This window comes from Wasmannia auropunctata, unplaced genomic scaffold (genome assembly GCF_000956235.1).
Source record: "Wasmannia auropunctata unplaced genomic scaffold, wasmannia.A_1.0 LD336085.1, whole genome shotgun sequence".
Classification (NCBI taxonomy): Eukaryota; Metazoa; Arthropoda; class Insecta; order Hymenoptera; family Formicidae; genus Wasmannia; species Wasmannia auropunctata.
This window is the reverse complement of record NW_012026805.1, coordinates 2491983-2511147: the sequence shown is the minus strand read 5'-3', so window position 1 is coordinate 2511147 and position 19165 is coordinate 2491983. Positions and strand designations below refer to the sequence as shown.

Below are 19165 nucleotides of genomic sequence, written 5' to 3'. Positions count from 1 at the left end.
AACTTGTATTATTAAAACCTTAAAACGAATTTTTTGTTACTTTTATTGTTTTCCTAAAAAAAATTCCCAAAGTTACTGATTGATTTTTAGGCGGTCAAGGTGGTGTAACCCCTTAAGGTATAACGTTCCCAACTCTGGATACAATTTACAATAGCCTACATTATAGTTTACAAGTCTAAATTATCTACGTAGCAAAAAGATCATGTAAACATCACGTAGATTTCACGTAAATAATCCGTGTAAACGTAATCTTGAAATCTACGGCGCCACCCTGCCGGCGTGGCCGCTCTCAGGTTTCTCTCTGATGCCGGTCACGAAGAGGCATTCGGTAATTTGAAATTTCGGAGACCGCCACGTGTTGTACAAAGCTAGCGACATCTAGCGCCGCGCGCGGCTGTCTTTTAGTCACTGTGCGGTTTGGACACGTATACCGTTTTCCCTCTGCCTCTCGGATCGCTCCGGATGGTGTTTAAATGTCAGCAAAATTTGACAGGCTGATTATTTGCGAGTGTTTTCCTCAGCTTTAATTTTAGGTATATATGCTCCCTAATTCGTTGCCCGCAAGCGTCTCGTATCTCGCAGCCGTCGATTTGCAGCGTCGCTGATACACGTGATGCGTGTGGGTCGGAATGACGACAGATACATAACCTCGCAACACTCGCATTCGGTTTTTCCTCGCGCATAGAATTATCCTTGCGGGGGGAAAAAAACGGATAACAAAGTCCCGATCTTGTTCGCAGATAATAAGGGAACTCTCCTCTTGGCGTTGAACGTCATCACGAACAGCTGAGAAAATGAGCACCATGACCGAGCAACCGTGCTACACCCTGATAAACATCCCGACCGACACGGAGCCGCTGAACGAGCTCCAGTTGAAGCAGGATCTCGAGAAGGGTAGCGTCAAGACGAAGATCGACGCGCTCAAGAAGACGATACACATGATCTTGAGCGGCGAGCGACTGCCGGGCCTCCTGATGACGATCATCAGGTTCGTTCTACCGCTGCAGAATCACACCATCAAGAAGCTGCTGCTGATATTCTGGGAGATCGTGCCGAAGACCTCCGCCGATGGCAAGCTGTTGCAGGAGATGATCCTGGTGTGCGACGCGTACAGAAAAGATTTGCAGCATCCCAATGAATTTGTCAGGGGATCCACTCTTAGGTAAGGACGGAAAGCGCGAGTGCATGAGTCGCGTTTAGTGGTAAACTAATGTATCGTGGTCTGTCTCGACAGTAGCGAGACCATTTTTGACGCTCTAATCAGAATGTTGGAGAGTGGATCCATTGGACGGGCCTTTGATGGGGGATGTCAGGTATACAATCTTCTTCCCAGTTGCCACCGAGCTTTTCCAGCAGTTGAGTGCCATCAGTAAAGTGCGTTGCAAATGTTTATGTCTTGTCACAGTCGAAAATTTAGCTTAGTCTCAAGCAGCGATTAAATTTGGCGTGAAACTGATAAAATCTGGTTCCGAAATGTCGAAGATGTTGAGAACAGCTTGTAGAAATGCTGCTTTGTCTTTAGAATTTGATTGCACCGCTCAAAATACAGCACAGTCTGTGCTGAATTTTCGCCCATGACAAGACACAACTAATTACAACTTTACTTTGCTGATGGTATCGACAGCTAGAAAAGCTCGGAGGCAACTAAGAAGAGTCAGATTGTATACCTGACGTTCTGCACCAAAGGTGCCCTATTCAATGGATCTATTCCCTGATAATTCTGATTGGGCCCTCAAAAATAGTCTCATTACTTTTGGGACAGACCATGCATGTATAGTAGTAAACTTATTGTATTATAGTAAAGAGTAAATGTAATTGTATACAAGTGATAAATTTATTACATATGTGGTTGTGTAATGCATTCATATATGTGTGAATAATATGAACTGCATGTGTACGCGAGTGCGTCGTGTATACCTGTGCATGCGTTTTGCTCCAGCTTCTCTTTTTGTGAATCAATTCTTTTGTTGTGAAACAGTCTTCCTAGTGTCTTACATGTTATCTCTTGTACGGGGTTGCCACAAAACTGGAAATCAGGGGAAAGTCAGGGAATTTTACAAAATTTTCTGGAAAATTAAAATCCTTGGCTTTAAAGAAGTTTAATATGCGTATATCACACACTTATATAGTTTTGTTAGCTCATGTACGTTCTCTTTTTAATAGAGATTTAAAATGCTTCATTAAGAGCATTAGAATTTTCAGTTTGTCTTTTTGTTGAAATTTTAAATTTATTTAAAACTGTTTTTGTTTTTAAACTTGTAAGTTTCTTGCGCCACTTATGAACAAATTAATAAAATTAAAATTGACTTCATATTTTTCTAATTTTTCTTTTAAATCTGTAAACCTTTGTATAATATTATAGCAAGTTGGAGATTCCAATAAACAAGACTTAGCTTTTATCAAAAAGAAATTATATTTACATGTTCCTTGTATTCTAAGCAGAAGAAAAAAAATTGTGCCCATATATAAAAGAAAAAGATACAGAAATATTAATAATTTAAGCGCAACCAATGTCAACAACGGTAATAGTAATTTACATTGCTATGTTAAATTGCTTTCAACAAAATATTTAACAGTTTCCAAACAGTTTCCAAATCAAGACGAACACAAAAAAATGTTTTAATATTATTGCAAGTCAGGGAAAATCATGAAATTTTGTCTGGAAATCAGGGTAAAGTCATGGAATTTTAGAATGAAGAATTTATGGCAACCCTGCTTGTATCTCTCTTTGTCTTTTGTTGTATAATTTGTACAGTGCAATAAAAGATAATTATTATTATTTTAAATATATTGAATTTGCAGATTCTTATGTAAATTGAAGGAGCCGGAACTTCTAGAGCCGCTGATGCCGGCGATAATTGCTTGTCTGGAGCACAGGCACTCCTATGTTAGACGTAACGCGGTGCTCGCTATTTATACCATATACAGAAATTTTGAATTTCTTATACCGGACGCTCCGGATTTGATTGCGAAGTATCTGGAGGGGGAGCAGGATATGTCGTGCAGAAGAAATGCGTTCTTAATGTTGCTGCACGCCGATCAGAGTAAAGCCCTCGCATATTTGGCTGCGTGTCTTGATCAAGTGCCGAGTTTCGGTGATATACTGCAGTTGGTCATTGTTGAATTAATATATAAGGTACGTTTTAAATGCGTTGTATTTTAAGATATAAGTCTATATGAATCGGTCATTTGAAAAATTCCATAAGTTGGTCATTGTTGAATTAATATATGAGATACGTTACAAATGCGTTATATTTTAAGATCTAAGTCTATATGAATCGGTCATTTGAAAAATTCCGTAAGTTAAAAGATATGACTTTTGAAGGACTGAAAAAACTCTGCAAAACGAAAACTTTCCAAGTTTTTCTTCAAAAGTTAGATTTTTTTTACTTATGGAGTTTCTCAAATAATCATATATTTCTTTATTATTGATAACTCATTGGTGTAATTTTTTTTTGTTTAGGTTTGTCTTGCAAATCCGTCGGAAAGGGCGCGTTTTATCAGATGTATTTATAGTTTGCTAAATTCACCTAGCGCTGCGGTGCGTTACGAAGCAGCCGGCACGCTGGTGACACTTTCTAGTGCACCAACCGCGATCAAGGCCGCGGCTTCGTGCTACATCGAATTGGTTGTCAAGGAGAGTGACAATAATGTTAAACTTATCGTACTGGATCGGCTAATTGCGATGAAAGACAGTCCCGTGTATGAGAGGGTACTTCAAGATCTTGTAATGGATATACTCCGCGTTTTAGGTATATTAATGGCAGCGGCAAGAAACCCGTTGGAATTTCTACCGCCGTTATTTTATATCACTGTTATTCATTTTTAACAGGATCACCAGCCTTGGAAGTCAGGACGAAAACCCTGGCTTTAGCCATGGATTTGGTTACAACTCGCACGATCGAGGAAATGGTCCAGCTCTTGAAGAAGGAAGTTCTCAGGACAGCTGGCGGAGAACACGAAGATGCTGGTAGATATCGCCAGCTCTTGATACGAACTCTCCACACTTGTTCCATGAAGTTCGCGGACGTTGCCGTTACCGTCATTCCAGTACTAACTGACTTTCTGTCGGAGAGTAACGAAGCAGCAGCTACGGATCTTCTTGTATTCATTCGCGAAGCCATTCAGAGATTCGAGAATCTCAGACCGTTGATCGTCGAGAAATTATTGGAGGTGTGTATGCGATAGGGTTGTTACTTTTTACTCACTTCGAATATTCAAAGCTTCGACGTTAACTTCGATCTTTCGAAGTTAACGTCGAAGCTTCGAAGTTTCGAAGTTTAAAAAAAATACCTTAAAAATTTCAATTTTTTTATTGGATTGTTTTATTGATCATTATATCTCCTTATTTGCACATGTATCAAGTTTAATTATTAATTTGTAATATTTCAGGTTATAATACTTTCAAATTTTTTAAGAATAATTTCGTATATATATATTAATTCTTTATATTTACAATATTTGTAAATTTTCTGGATAAATTTATCATTTGCACAAATATTTTTCGAAACTTCAAAACTTCGAAGCTTCGAAACTTCGAAGGCATCTTAAACTTCGAAGCTTCGAAAAAATTCGAAGATTTTAATGCCGAAGCTTCGAAGTTCGAATGTCGAATCCTTCGAAGCGAATCACCAGCCCTAATATGCAACGTATAAAAATATAAAAGCGCAAAGTGTAAAGAGTGATGATTGGCAAGAGGCTGACAACGACTAATTTTGATTTTGTTAAATTAGGTGTTCCCTCATATACGATCTGTGAAAGTGCACAGAGCCGCGCTCTGGATTCTCGGCGAGTACGCCACGTCGAAAGAAGATATTGAAGCCGTAATGGGTCGTGTACGAGCGGCATTGGGTGAGTTGCCGTTACTCGAGGCGGAAAACAAACGTCAAGCTGGCGAAAAGTCCGAGGATGGTAATGCGCAAGCCGCACCCGCGCAACTCGTCACGTCTGACGGCACTTACGCGACTCAAAGTGCTTTCAGCGCTGCATCTGCTAGTGAGTGACTCTTTATTTTTAATACAAAATACATACGTGTTCGACATTTCCGACATTTCGCTATCATACGTATGAATTAATCAACAGGGAAGAAGGAGGAGAAGCGACCGGCGTTAGTGCAATACATGATGGAAGGTGATTTCTTTATCGGCGCGTCTCTGGCTACCACGTTGGCGAAATTGGCCCTCCGCTACAAGCTGCTCGAATCCAACGTCCAAAAGAGCAACAGATTGCAGGCGGAAGCGATGTTCGTGATGTCCAGCGTGTTGCAGCTGGGCCGTTCGGGTCTTCCCACGAAAGCGATGACACACGACGACGCGGAGAGACTCTCCCTGTGCCTCAGATCGCTCGCTTGTCCGACGCCTCTCGTGCAGAAGGTCTTCACCGAGGGCTGCCGCGACGCGCTCGGTAGAATGTTGACCGCGAAAGCGGAGGAGGACTCGCAGAATCAGAAGGCCAAGGAGAAGCCGGGCAGTATCGTCCAGGTCGACGACGCGATTCAATTCTTGCAACTGAGCCGAGGATCCGACCTGGCCGGTGGGGCCGGTGACATGTTCGAGCAGAGCCTCAGCGCAGCTGTGGCAGGACGACCTGGCGCCAGCGGGGACGCTCCGAGTGCCCTGAGCAAAGTCATTCAACTCACCGGTTTCTCGGATCCGGTTTACGCGGAGGCCCTGGTCCACGTTAATCAATACGACATCGTGCTCGACGTGCTGATTGTCAATCAAACGGAGGACACTCTGCAGAATTGCACATTGGAGCTCGCTACTTTGGGCGATTTGAAGCTAGTGGAGAGACCGCAACCCATCGTACTCGCGCCTAGAGATTTTGCCAGTATCAAGGCAAACGTGAAGGTCACATCCACGGAAAACGGAATCATTTTTGGAAATATTGGTGAGTGTGAGATTTAGATACTTTTGAAGGAATTTACTTTGGAAAAATTGCAACACATTAAAATGGATAAGAGTCAGGGTCAATAAAACGAACAAAACTTTTTTTCGAGTGAATAAATAATAATTTACTATTAATTGAATAATAATTGAAAGATTTGATGGTTTCGGCTTATTTAGCCATCATGACAATTTACATTAAAGAAGAAATTTTAATTGACATTACCACACAGATGTATCGTTAACGTTTGTCTCCGTTTTACAATTATCAACTTATCATTAATTGTCATTATAGATACTGTATTATTTTAACGACGATTAACGATAGGTTAATAATTGTAAAACGAAGACAAAACGTCAACGATACATTTGCGTGAATAATGTCAATTAAAATTTTGATCAAATTCGAAACGTTCCACCGAATCTTTCAATTATTATTTAATTATTGTTTATCCGCCCGAAAAGAGTTTTACTCGTTTTATTGGCTTGACTTTTATCTGTTTTATTGATTTACTCATACGAGCGGTAACTAATTTCAATGCAACACATTGTTGCCTATTTTGCAAGATAAAATTATATGACCATTTTTTTTTATTTGCAGTATATGACGTGTCAGGTGCGGGCTCTGACAGAAGCGTAGTCGTTCTTAACGACATACATATCGACATTATGGATTACATAGTGCCCGCAACGTGCACCGACACGGAATTCCGCCAGATGTGGGCCGAATTTGAATGGGAGAACAAAGTTTCCGTCAACACGACTCTGTCCGACTTGAGAGAGTATCTTGCGCATTTGTTGAAATCCACAAATATGCGTTGTCTCACGCCAGAAAAAGTATGTTTTAATTTTTTTTTTACTAAATTTATTTCATATTAAAATAGCGTTACTTTCTATTATAAAAAATCATTATTATCGTTTTTTCCACACAGGCTCTTTCGGGACAGTGTGGATTTATGGCCGCAAATATGTACGCTAAATCGATATTCGGCGAGGACGCTCTAGCGAATTTATCTATCGAGAAACCACTAAACAAACCTGACGCGCCAGTGGTCGGTCACATTCGTATCAGAGCCAAGAGCCAAGGTATGGCCTTATCTCTGGGCGATAAGATTAATTCGGCGCAGAAGGACCCGCTGACTAAAGTCGTGCAAGTCGCTTGAATTGCATCGACAAGGTCCGCTCTGCGCGACTCGGCTTGAGGTTCTTCGAATCGGATGACTTACTTTTATGAAATTTACAAAACTTTAAAGATTATTATTAAATGATTTTTGCATATTTATGGCATTTAAAGCGTGTTATTTAGACAATACAAACATCCCGCTCTTTCGTAGATATACCTTTAGTTGTGTATTATTCGCCAATCGAAATACATTGGATTTATTCGCATATGAATCACAGTTTTAATAGGATACATATTAATGTAAGTAATCCATGTTAATTTGTATGATATTTCATTATATTACATCTGCCAATATGTCATAAGCATGCAATTTAGTGCCGTACATGAGAATAGAATGTATTCATAGACACGAAAATAAATGTACGCAGTTATACTTTATCTATATATAAGCCCCTTTATTTCTCTTTAAATACAAATATATAAAAATGTTTATAATATATATATCTGTACCTTTTTAAATAAAATAACTCGGCGGAAATTTTATAATCTTTCAATGGAGTTCCTTGTCTGCAAATTCTTTAGAGGGTCTCATATTATGATGATTACGACTTTAGAATTTCGAGAAAGATTTGAAATGATATTTTTGACACAGAATGTAAAATATTTCATTGAGAGTGTATTTCAGCCGTGAGAATCTTATTAATATCCCTTCCGAAATGAAATTGCTTCTTGATTCAAAGCCATCCTCCTCTCGGCGGTCTGCTACGCGACGTAATGCCTACGAGTTTCTCTCGGTCATCATCTTTGCCACCGTCCGAGTTTGAGGTAACTGTTAACGATGGGATAATCGAGAGTTTAGGGCTGTGGGAAACCTTCGGCCGTGCTCTGATTGAGCTGCTTCCGTCTTTGACGTTGGTCGAGGGTACACTCATGGATGTGTTAGCGGGTTTGCTTTGGCTTTCCATGGTAGAGCTGGAAGAAGTTTTCGTAGCAACAGAAATGGTAGTAGTAGCGGTGGATTTCGTAGTAGTAGCAACAGATTTGACAACAGCGGTGGTAGCAGCAATGGTAGAAGTAGTAGTAGTAGTAATAGTTGTTGTCGTGATGGGCTTGGCAAAAGTAGTAGTAGTCTTCACAGTAATAGGCGCAGTTGTTGCAGCAGTAGTCACGGCAATTACGGGTGCTGTGTCCGTTGGTGTAGTTGCGACCGCAGTGGTAACGGATGTCGTAGGGACAATCGAAGTAGTACTCGTGATAGATGGAATAGTTGTGGATTTAGCAGAAGTTGACAATTGGCCTGAAGAAATAACAGGAGAGTTTTAGTAATAAGTATTGCAAATAAAAAGTAATGTTACACATGATGATTAAATGTTAAACATTGAAAATGTTAAATGTTGTCTACTTTATAAAGGAATATAATTTTTTAAGTAAACGTTTTTTTTTTAATATAAGTAAACATTAATACAGTTTGTATTTAAATATATAAGTTGAATCGAGTACCGAGTTGAGTAGCTTTTCTCTTGACTACTCGCGGCGGTGATGAACGAAGCGGTAACAACGGCGCAGAATCCTTCGTCTTTTCATCAACGATACTGACCGAGGATGTAGATTTGGTCTGTAAAGAAACATCTTTGCTGATAAGCAGTTTCACTCTAAATAATTATATAATATTATGTATGTTTAATCAGACCGATCGAACCATACGAATCGATTATTTAGAACAAATCCCGTTCTTAAAAGAAATTACTTAAAGAAATTTAATAAAGTATTTTGTGTATTACGTGTTCATCACAACTCTTTTACACAGGTCCCCAGTAAATGAGAATGGATTAAAATGGATTGAAAAAAATTCATTTCCACGTTCGCGAATGCTTTTGAAAATCTGTATTCAATGCCCAATGCCTTTATATTCATTTACAGGAATTGCATAAAGCACATTTTCTATACAATTCAATCCAAAAAAAGTTCAGTTTTACAACGTAAATTGTGAATACTGGTTATAATTCAAAATTCTAGATAAGAAAAAGAAATGCAGTTTTTTCAATTTAATTAAATTTAAAAAAATATGGTTTATAATGAAATATAGTTTTTCGTGAAAATAAACCATGAACGTTATTCAATTCCAAATTGTAACTAGGAAATGTATTGTTTGAATCTACCTAATCCAAAAAATATTATATTAATACAGTCAAACCTCTATAATTCGAAAACCACTTGAATTTTTTCCTTTGAAAGCCATTATAATCGGAAAATTATAAACTCTCGTACAAAGCTTCCATAAGTTTGAATTTTCATGTCAATTCTCTTTTACTCAACTTTGATAAGTTGAAACTTCTATAACTCAAATATTTTTATAGCTTTTCTCTTGAGATTCGAATCGAGGTTTGACTGTATTATATTAAAAATATTATATTATATTATATTCGTATTATGAAATAGAAATGCATTTATTTTTACGAAGACCAATTCATTTCAATTTATGAATTTAAAAATTTTAATTCATTTAATCCTTTCCCGTTTACTGGATCATAATTAATTATTGATTTAGTACCTGAAGAATCGAGTCAAACGGTTGAGAATCAACGCCGTTCCTAACTGGCTCTGGCGTTTTGTCTCTTCTAGGCTCCGGAGATCTGTCTCTTCTGTTTCCCGATGTTTTAGCATCACCGTCGCCCTCGACAATTTCGTGCAGCACATGCAGTATTGTCGCCGAGGTAGTTTCCGGCAATTCCACCGGCACATCTGACGGCAATGGGCTCTTTTGCGCCAGACGTTTCGCTTCCTCCATGGCTCTCTTTAGACTCTGCTGATTCTGCAGCGACGCCTTGCTGCAGCTTTTGCCAATTTGAGAACTCTTAACTGCGCTTCTCACGACCTATGAAATTGTGAACGAAGAGCTTATCAGTTAGTTACTAATATTACGGAATACGTAAAGTATTTTCGTACTTGACTCCAACGGTGTTCAGCCGAAGTCAGTACGGCCAATCTGGCGATCCTCTTCCATCTCTCGACGTTGCTCTCTTCCTCAGGTTGTTGAAGAGTTATCTCTTCCTGAAGATCGATGTCAGCCGGATTTACAGGACCTGCCACTTGGAAGTCTTTCATGAGTCTTCTCTCCCAAACCCTCATCTTCTTACCCAGTACAGCTAGTTTCAAAAGAGCGGTCAGTATAAGTTTTAACACAATTTTACATTCTCGACGAAACTTAAATTTTGCCTTAAACTTATCTCATTTGTTATTTTAAGTTAAACAGCATGCCAGTATTTATATATACGGAAAGAACGATTTTGTTGAAAGGTCTAAGAATTTTGCTAAAAACAGATCTGAAAATAATTTTTTGTCAAATCATCAAAATAATTTGTTAGAATATTAAAACTGATAAGCATTGCTATATAAAACGTTTTGATATGCAATCGTTCTAGCAATCGTTTTGACTTTTGCACAAAATTATTTTGATTATTGAACAAAAATTATTTTCAAATCTGGATTTAGCTTACTTTAATGCTTACTTTTCTCCTTTTTGTCGACACCGCCGATGTCCATGCCGTTTCTGAACAGAATGTCCAGGAGTTCGCATCTCCAGGACGACAAATCGGACTTAAGTTCATGGACATCGTCTTCGGTGACGGGTTCCATCTCGTGCTCGCTGTGTGCATTCACAACATAGCGCCATATCAAGGCTCTCATGACTGCTCCGTATCTATATTGACAGTAGCAAGACGCATGTATAATTCATGCCATTATTACGCCATCACCCTATGTCGTCTACAGAACAACACTTAAAATGAATAGGGCTGTTAGTTTTGATAATTTTAAAGATTCGGAGATTCGAGAGAATTCAAAACTTCGAAGTTAATTCTGTACACGGAAAGAACAATTTTGCTGAATCCAGATCTGAAAATAATTTTTGTTCAATAATCAAAATAATTTTGTGCAAAAGTCAAAGTGATAGAATAGCAAAACGTTTTATAGCAATGTTTATCAGCTTTAACATTCCAACAAATTATTTTTATGATTCAATAAAAAATTATTTTCAGATCTGTTTGTAGCAAAATATTTAGACCTTTCAACAAAATTGTTCTTTCCATGTATGTACCTTCGAAGTTTAAGATGCCTTTCAAAGCTTCAACTTCAAACCCCTTATACAGTTGAACCTCGATAACTCGAATCTCTATAACTCGAAAACAACTCGAATTTTTTCCTTTAAAATCCATTATAATCGGAAAATTATAAACTTTCGTACAAAGCTTCCGTAAGTCGAATTTTCATGTTAATTCTGTTTTACTCAAACATTGATAAATCGAAACTTATAATTCGAAGATTTTTATATGTTCCCTTGAGATTCGAGTTATCGTGGTTCGACTATACTTCGAAGGTTTCAGAATTAACTTTGAAATTCATTTGAATTCTTTAATCTTCGAAATTGTTAAACAGCCTTAACATTACAGTTATTTAACGTTAAAGCAGGAAATAAATTTAAGAATTTTATATTATATTATATACATCTCATTTTCGAGTCAAACACTTAATTGATAAAGACAGCTCACTTATGTTCGCGTGCACGCCGACGTTGACTACTGCGTCGACCAATAGACTTCTTCTGCAGGCCGAACAATCGGAAAAGCAATTTAGGCGGCGGGAAGATATTGAAGGGCGGCGGCAGGGTTCCGCTGTCCTCGAAGTAACTCATCCATAACTTCGTTCTTGCGAATTTCCACTCCGTGTCGGAATGTTCCTGTCGCGTCAATGCCACTGTTGACGAGATCATTCAGATCACGGAATAGTTTCGAGTCGCAGCCTTACCTCAATAACGGCGTAGCTGTTGCTCATCATGGCTATCAGTAGATTTAGCAGGACAATCACGTTGATCACGGAATACGATCCGAACATCAGCAAGCCCCAGAATCGAGTGTATGATTTGATTCCTGAAAATAATAATAAGCTGATGTTGGAAAATAATAATGTTGGTTTCGCCGATGACAAGGTATCAGTTTTCGGAAAAAGAATTATTTTTATATATTTGAATTACATATTTACGTGAACGTACCAGTGAGTTCGAAGCTTTCAATGCCGACCATACCGAAACTGGCCCAGAAAAGACTCTGACACGATTCGAACAGATTGCTAAATCTGAAAAAATTTTACGCGAAATATAATTGAAGTACTCAAGGAATATTTGGTGTCATATTAAAAAAAAAAATAACTATAAATTACATTCAATTTTCATTCTTCAAAATTACGGTAATTTCAGTCTTCAAGAGTAATTTGATATAAAAATACAGGCGTTCTGCACAGAGTCATGTATTTATTATACATATGTGGCAAAAGTTGTGGCTTTAATAAATAATTCATTATTCAATATTACAGATTTGGAAGAAAATGCGCAGTCTCTTATTTTTTTTCATGATTAATAGGTGGGTCGGAAGTGTGGCTTGAAAGGAAAGACACGTCTCTCATCGATCTCTCGGTCTCTCTCTCTCTTCCTCTCTCTCTCTCTCTCTCTCTCTCTCTCTCTCTCTCTCTGGCAATTCGATTATTCCATTCACCTTCTCCATCTTAAGCAGGCGTCACTGCCGGCGTCCCACGAGGGATCCGACATTCCGCTGTAACACTTCTGCCTCTCCAGTTCCGCAAAATACCACAGCAGCTGGTTCAAGCCGCAAGCGAAAGCGAATAACACTAGGGTGTAAATGAAAAAGAACTTCACGATGTCGATTACCATCCTGCCCAACGATATCTAAAATAGAAATTGCAATTCTCTTTGATGCGAAGTGTCGCGGTCATCATAAAAAGAAAATTATTAACTCTGTCATATTTTTATATACGGAAAGAACGATTTTGCTGGATCCAGATCTGAAAATAATTTCGGTTCAATAATCAAAATAATTTTGTTGGAAACTCAAAATAATTGCTAGAATATCAAAACGTTTTATAGCAATGCTTATTATTTTTTATATTCTAATAAAATTTTTTGACGATTCAACAAGAATTAATTTGCAGATCTATAGTCGGCAAAATTTTTAGACCCAACAAAATCGTTCTTTCCGTGTATACGTTGAAGTAATATCAGGATCAAATATATAATCAAATGCAGAAGAGTTCTTAAAGAAGTTTAAACTTTAAAATAATAAGAATAAGTTCCTAATGCGAAATCCGATGACAAACCTGAAGCGGCCCAAGATGCGGATTGATACTGAAAAGATGGACGAGTTTTAAAGCGCTGAAGACATTCGCAGCCGCGAAGAGACCCTCCGCGATCAGCTGCGGATCGAAGTCGCCCCAATTCTCTCTTGGTATTAGCGCGGCCGACGGATCCGTCCGTATCTCGGCGCGCTGCTGCAGATAAGCCGCCAGTCTGAGAACACCGGTCGCCAAGTAGAGCGTGTTTCTGGTAAAGTCGATAAAGTTCCACATGTCCCGCAAGTAACTCCTCAGACCGTCCACGTAAGCCTACGAGATTTTGGAAAAATCATGGCTTATTGTTAGACAAATGTAGAAAACATATTTAAGGGGAAAAAAAATTATGTATACACTTGTTTGTCGTCCGCATACCTCTCTCATCTCTTCCCATACGAATCCAAAGACGTACAGCACGACGATACCTTCCAGCGGAGTGGGGACCGCGCCTCTTTGCCGTGCCAAGTAAGTCTCGAGATTTCTCTTCATTTCCTGAGTACCTAGAAGCCTAACGATCTCCACTTCCGCACGCTGCGACACCAGCATGAGCACAACTACGGACACGTTAACCGTTGATTAGATAATGGCACTGATTTTTTTATTTCAAGACACACGAGTCGGCTTGTCTGCTCCTAGCTTGTCTGCTAATTAGCGTTGAATTTCGAAACTGAAATATAACTTACACAAGAAGAATAAGTAGGATGATGCGTGAACCAAGAATTTCATGAAAGGTCTTCGCATAAGCTGTCCTGTTTTCGATCCCGGCAATAGATAGTACATGATACAATAGAATGGAAATAGAACTGCTGTTTTTGCAAGAATCCCGATTCTCCGCATAGTTGACATTCTGCGGAATCCGGGAACCCCTTCGTACCTTTCAATTGGGTGGGACATTAAAAAATGTTTTTAATTTATTTTTACGGACAATGACCGCACGGAAAGAACAATTTCGCTGGATTCAGATCTGAAAATAATTTTTCAGATCTGAATCTAGCAAAATTGTTCAATAATCAAAATAATTTTGCATAAAAGTCAAAATGATTGCTTGAATATCCAAACGTTTTATAGTAACGCTTATTAGTTTTAATATTTCAACAAAATATTTTGACAATTCAACAAAAAATTATTTTCAGATCTGTATTTTAGTAAAATTTTTAGACCTTTTAACAAAATCGTTCTTTCCGTGCGGTATTCATTGCTGATTCTTATATTTAAGATTGTCTTTTAAGTTATACAGTTTTAAGAATTAATCACAAAGTTATATTAGCATCTTAATATTATATTATTACTTAAGACAACCTTAAAATATGAACTAACTGATATTTCTGATTATTAATTAATGGCTAATATTTCAAGACTGTAGTCTTAAGTAATGTCTTAAGCTATTAATATCTCTGTGATTGGCTTATGATATTTTAAGATTGTACTTAAAATTTCAGTAAACGGGAAAGAATTAAAATGGATTAAAATTTTTTTATTCGCGGATTGAAATGAATTGGCCTGCGTGGAAATGAATGCATTTCTATTTCATAATACGAATATAATATAACATTTTTAATATAATATTAATATATTATAATATTATATAATATTATATAATATTATTATATTAATTGTGGCTAGGACAAAAATTGTGACTAGGAAATGCATTGTTTCAATCCATCTAAATCCAACAAATATTTTTTTTTATTTAGATGAATAACATTCATAGTCCATTTTCATAAAAAGTTTTTTTAAATTTAATTCGATTGAAAAAACAACATTTCCTATATAGAATTTTGAATTAACTAGTATATTCACGATTTACTTTTTAAAGCTGAATTTTTTTTGGATTGAATGACATAGAAAATGTGATTCATGCAATTCCTATAAATGAATACAAAGGTATTGGGCAATGAATGATAGATTCAGATTAATTTAATTCATTTTTGTTTATTGGGATAGTTTTAAATATAAAATCGACTATGATAAATACCGGCCAATGTCATTTGTACTGCACGAGTCATAGATTCCTTGACTCACCAGATTGCTGCCAAGAGCTGCTGCACGTGAGAATGCGAGACGAATCTCTTTTGCTTATAGTCGATAGCTTGCTCCAGTCGAGCCAGTTGTTTGCTAAGTTCGATATTCTCTTCTTTGGGATCGTAATTCAGGATGGTATCCAGTTCCGTGGTAGTTCGGACGTGTTGCAACAAGTCGACAGCGAATCTATTGATCGGAACGTTTTTAGAATTATTGATCAGGCATTACAATCACATTCTGCAAAACGAAAAACTTACTTTTCCACCTGCCGCCGTAGCTTCAAGTACTCGGCTCTGCTCTCCGGTTCCGATACAGCTAGTTCCCTAAGTTCCCAGCTTAATTGGAAAGCTGTCATTAAGGGATCTGTCGAACTTAGAGCTATTAAACTTGGACTCGCTAATGCCTTGTACTCTGAGATTCTAGTAGATGACAGCCTTAATGGATCGCCTAAATTATAATTCCAATTATGTACTTACATCTTTATCAACAATTTTTAGTAATAATTTATGTACTTTCTAACGTCTGTACTCTCTAAATTTTTTTTGGAGTGAGATTCACTCCAGAAAATTTCAGAGACTAAGAGAAGAAAGAAATTCATCAGAATATACCGTACCGATGGTTGCCTGAAGACAATCGTCACAGCCACATCTCACGTCGTGCGGCATCGGCAGGGTAGCTCCTCGATCCAGTAGAAGCTTCAAGATTTCGTAATTATTGCGCTGCGCCGCGAGTACCAAGGGTGTCATGTCCATCGGGTATCTGGCTGATGCCGGGTCAACCTTCTGCCAGCTGTGTATGATCTGCTTTTCGGCTGCAATTAAAATGTGACAAATGTAAAAGACAGATAATAGCTCCCAATACATTGTAGAATATATCGATCCATTGAAATTATATAACATAATTTATAACAATTCCTCTAAATTCCTGAATTCTTCTAATGCAGTTTTATTTTCAATAAAATTGTTTATTTATATAATTACATATTTACGGTTTTGCTGAGTACATAAAAAGATTAGGCCAAATGTGCCGAAAATAATTACGTTTAAATCATCTAATTATTTCGAACAAGTGGTAATAATATTATAAAATATGTTAATATTCCAGCAATCAGCTTAAGCGTCCAATATAATTATTTTGATAATTCAACATTATATAATTATTTTCATATTTGTTACGTAAGTGATCTAATTTTCACACACTTCAGCAGAATTATTTTTTTCCGTATATATACGGTCGCTCCAATCGGGTCATTATGCGCAACTTTCCGAGAACATTAAACTTCAACTCACAATCGGTTATTTGGCTCGTAAGGAGCTCCTCGTGTTCCAGTAACAGCTCGACCGCCTCTACGAACTCTTGATCGATGGCATGGAGTAGGGCGTCCTTAGTTTCGACTCCCATCACAATAAGCAACTCGACCATTTCTAAATTTTCTGCCTCTATAGCCAGCGTGAGGGCACCGCGACCCAGACTGTCCACGCAATTCACGTCCAGCTGTTTTGTCTAAAACGTTCGAGCATATGTATCCATCGCAAGAATTCTCGGCGCGTTTCAGTCCTACGAAATTGCTGTTCTAATTTCCCATCCGCTGTTCCAGAATTTTGTGGATATACGCATACAATTGAACTTGATTTTAAAATTGAACAAAATAAAATTTTACTCTCTGATTTTAATAAAATTTATCGATTAAAAAAAATCGTCTTTTGTATTAAAATATAATTTTCCTTCTTCGCAAAAACTTTTATTTATACGAAGATCTTTTTATTTTCGCTTTGATTTCTCTTGCACGGAAAGAACAATTTTGCTGGAAGATCTAAAAATTTTGCTAAATACAGATCTGAAAATAATTCTTGTTGAATCATCAAAATAATTTTGTTGGAAAGTCAAAATTGATAAGCATTTTTAACTTTCCAACAAAATTATTTTGAATGTATAACAAAAATTGTTTTCAGATTTGAATCCAGCAAAATCGTTCTTTCCGTGTGAATGTATTTCATATATTTATTTACCTTGCCCTTGTTTGCAAGCTGCACAAGCCTTTTCACATTGGGCAAATCACCTCTTTCCACGGCCAACAGGTACTTCTTTTCTTCGAGGGTGAGCGGACGTGGAAGGTGGAGCACGTAATCGTCGCTGTCCTGGGCCGCGGCTTCCAACGCTTCCACGTCCTTGTCGTTCCTCGCGTCGCTCATCCTGAAGCATTCAACTCACTTTCTCACCCCGACAACGATTACTTTCAATCTCATCTAAACCGCACCAAGGCCGACTGTCGAGATCATTCCTCAGCTTTTTCACCGGCGCATTATTGATGACGACGACGGGACGCGGCACGGGTAGTTTCGCAAAGGATGACGGTCTCTCGAGGAGGAAGCGATTCCGCGAAGAGCAGGAGGAGGAGGAACGACGCGACATCCACGCGGAACGTTGCCTCGCTCTTGGGTCGCAAGAGCTGCCATGGAGTCTCTGTGCCGCTTGACATCTGTTATATAGAGGATGATGAAAATCGAATTATCCGCATTATAATGCAAACCCGGGCTCCTCTGTTTGTTCGCGGGTGGCGCGCAGATACGACGAGGCGGACACAGTGACGCCGCACCGCCGTTGTCTGTGATAGCGCAACCTGCAATATGCGCGCCCGCTGACTAATTTGCTTACCGATATCTCGTTAGCTCGGTCTAACGGATTGCACTTGCAATAAGAGTGCGTTTCTCGCCGGAAACGAGGGAGTGCGAAGCGAGAGTAAACCTGCACGAAACGCAGAGTGGCTCGCGGGGGCTTAAGCCGGATAATTCCCTGTTGCTCTACGCATTACATAATATCCCGATAGCCTCGTCGGTGTGTTGAAATAACATCCCCGTAACGCGATCGATGTAATTTCGCAGGCTGATGCTCCGAAAATATCCGAATAGACTTGTGTCCGTATAGTTTCTTCGATCGATTTGGAGACTTTTTAACGATAATATTTTACGATAGTTCGTGTCGTTTGTTGTACCGTTGTAATTTTTAACGTTGCAAGATCTTTGATATGTATTTCTAAATGTCTCATTAAAATTTTCTAAATATTCCACTCGTAATTGTCCAAGGAATATAGCCTTTCCATTTATTTCTTTCTTATTTTTAATTGTTATTTAACAATTTTTTAATTTTACTTACAGAATGCGAGCTTTTTGGTTGAAAGGAAATTGATTCTAAAGAATAGTGAAGCGAACGTAATTCCTATTTGCGTTTCATTGAAATCGATATAAACTGCTTAATGTGACGACTTAATGTATAGAAATCAGTTGCAGCTGTTAAAATCTGCGACAGTTCACATCGACGATAAAGTCGCGCGGTGAGAAACTATGGGGAGATGCAACGAGGAATCGTTGCGCAAATATTTGACTATAGCCATAAGGGTGCGACATATTCAGCGGTCATGCCGGGGAAACATTTGAGTTGCCGAAGCAAATTGCGATGTTGAGAAACAATCGTAAACCATTAATGCGGAACGCTTAACGATCCCGCACGATACACGGAGAGGGAGAGAGAGAGAGAGGGAGGGGGGGAGGGAGGGAGGGAGGGAGGGAGGGAGGGAGGGGAGAGAGAAGAGAGAGAGAGAGAGAGAGAGAGAGAGAGAGAGAGAGAGAGAGAGAGAGAGAGAGAGAGAGAGAGAGAGAGAGAGAGAGAGAGAGAGAGAGAGAGAGAGAGAGAGGATTAATAATCCTAATTATGCGGTAGAGAGATTCATTATTGCGGAATCCGTATTAAAATATCCTTTCGTGGCTTATCGGCTTTTCCGGCGCCGGTGAAAGAGGACAATGAAAGCGGGAGGGAAGCCGAGGGTTGCATCGCAGCGGGACGGACGTTTCAAGGAGAAAGAGTAGAAGAGGGATGGTAATTGTGTTTACGTGGCGGCTTTTCGTCCCCTCGGTAGCGATATTTTTCAATGGCTCAATCTAAAGGATTTCAGCGTCCAGTA

General features: G+C 38.5%; 2 protein-coding genes across 2 annotated transcripts; one reads left to right on the top strand and one right to left on the bottom strand.

The window, feature by feature from the left end:
- Window positions 1-386: 386 nt before the first annotated feature.
- LOC105448499 (coatomer subunit beta) lies at window positions 387-7452 on the top strand. The gene is made up of 9 exons (XM_011687130.1): window positions 387-533; window positions 741-1162; window positions 2803-3136; window positions 3464-3752; window positions 3833-4173; window positions 4734-4995; window positions 5083-5889; window positions 6487-6722; window positions 6818-7452. Exons 2-9 carry the CDS (start codon window positions 795-797, stop codon window positions 7046-7048), a joined length of 2868 nt encoding a protein of 955 aa, XP_011685432.1. The 5' UTR covers window positions 387-533; window positions 741-794; the 3' UTR covers window positions 7049-7452.
- Window positions 7453-7724: 272 nt separating this feature from the next.
- On the bottom strand, window positions 7725-17657 carry LOC105448498 (transient-receptor-potential-like protein). Its single transcript, XM_011687129.1, has 17 exons — window positions 17217-17657; window positions 16497-16710; window positions 15821-16018; window positions 15465-15654; window positions 15208-15393; window positions 13869-14059; window positions 13561-13739; window positions 13174-13458; window positions 12555-12745; window positions 12056-12138; window positions 11812-11933; window positions 11556-11743; window positions 10518-10708; window positions 9955-10154; window positions 9560-9883; window positions 8509-8623; window positions 7725-8305 (listed from the first exon to the last, which is right to left on the bottom strand). The coding sequence occupies exons 1-17, from the start codon at window positions 17397-17399 to the stop codon at window positions 7743-7745; spliced, it is 3603 nt and encodes a 1200-aa protein (XP_011685431.1). The 5' UTR covers window positions 17400-17657; the 3' UTR covers window positions 7725-7742.
- Window positions 17658-19165: the final 1508 nt, after the last annotated feature.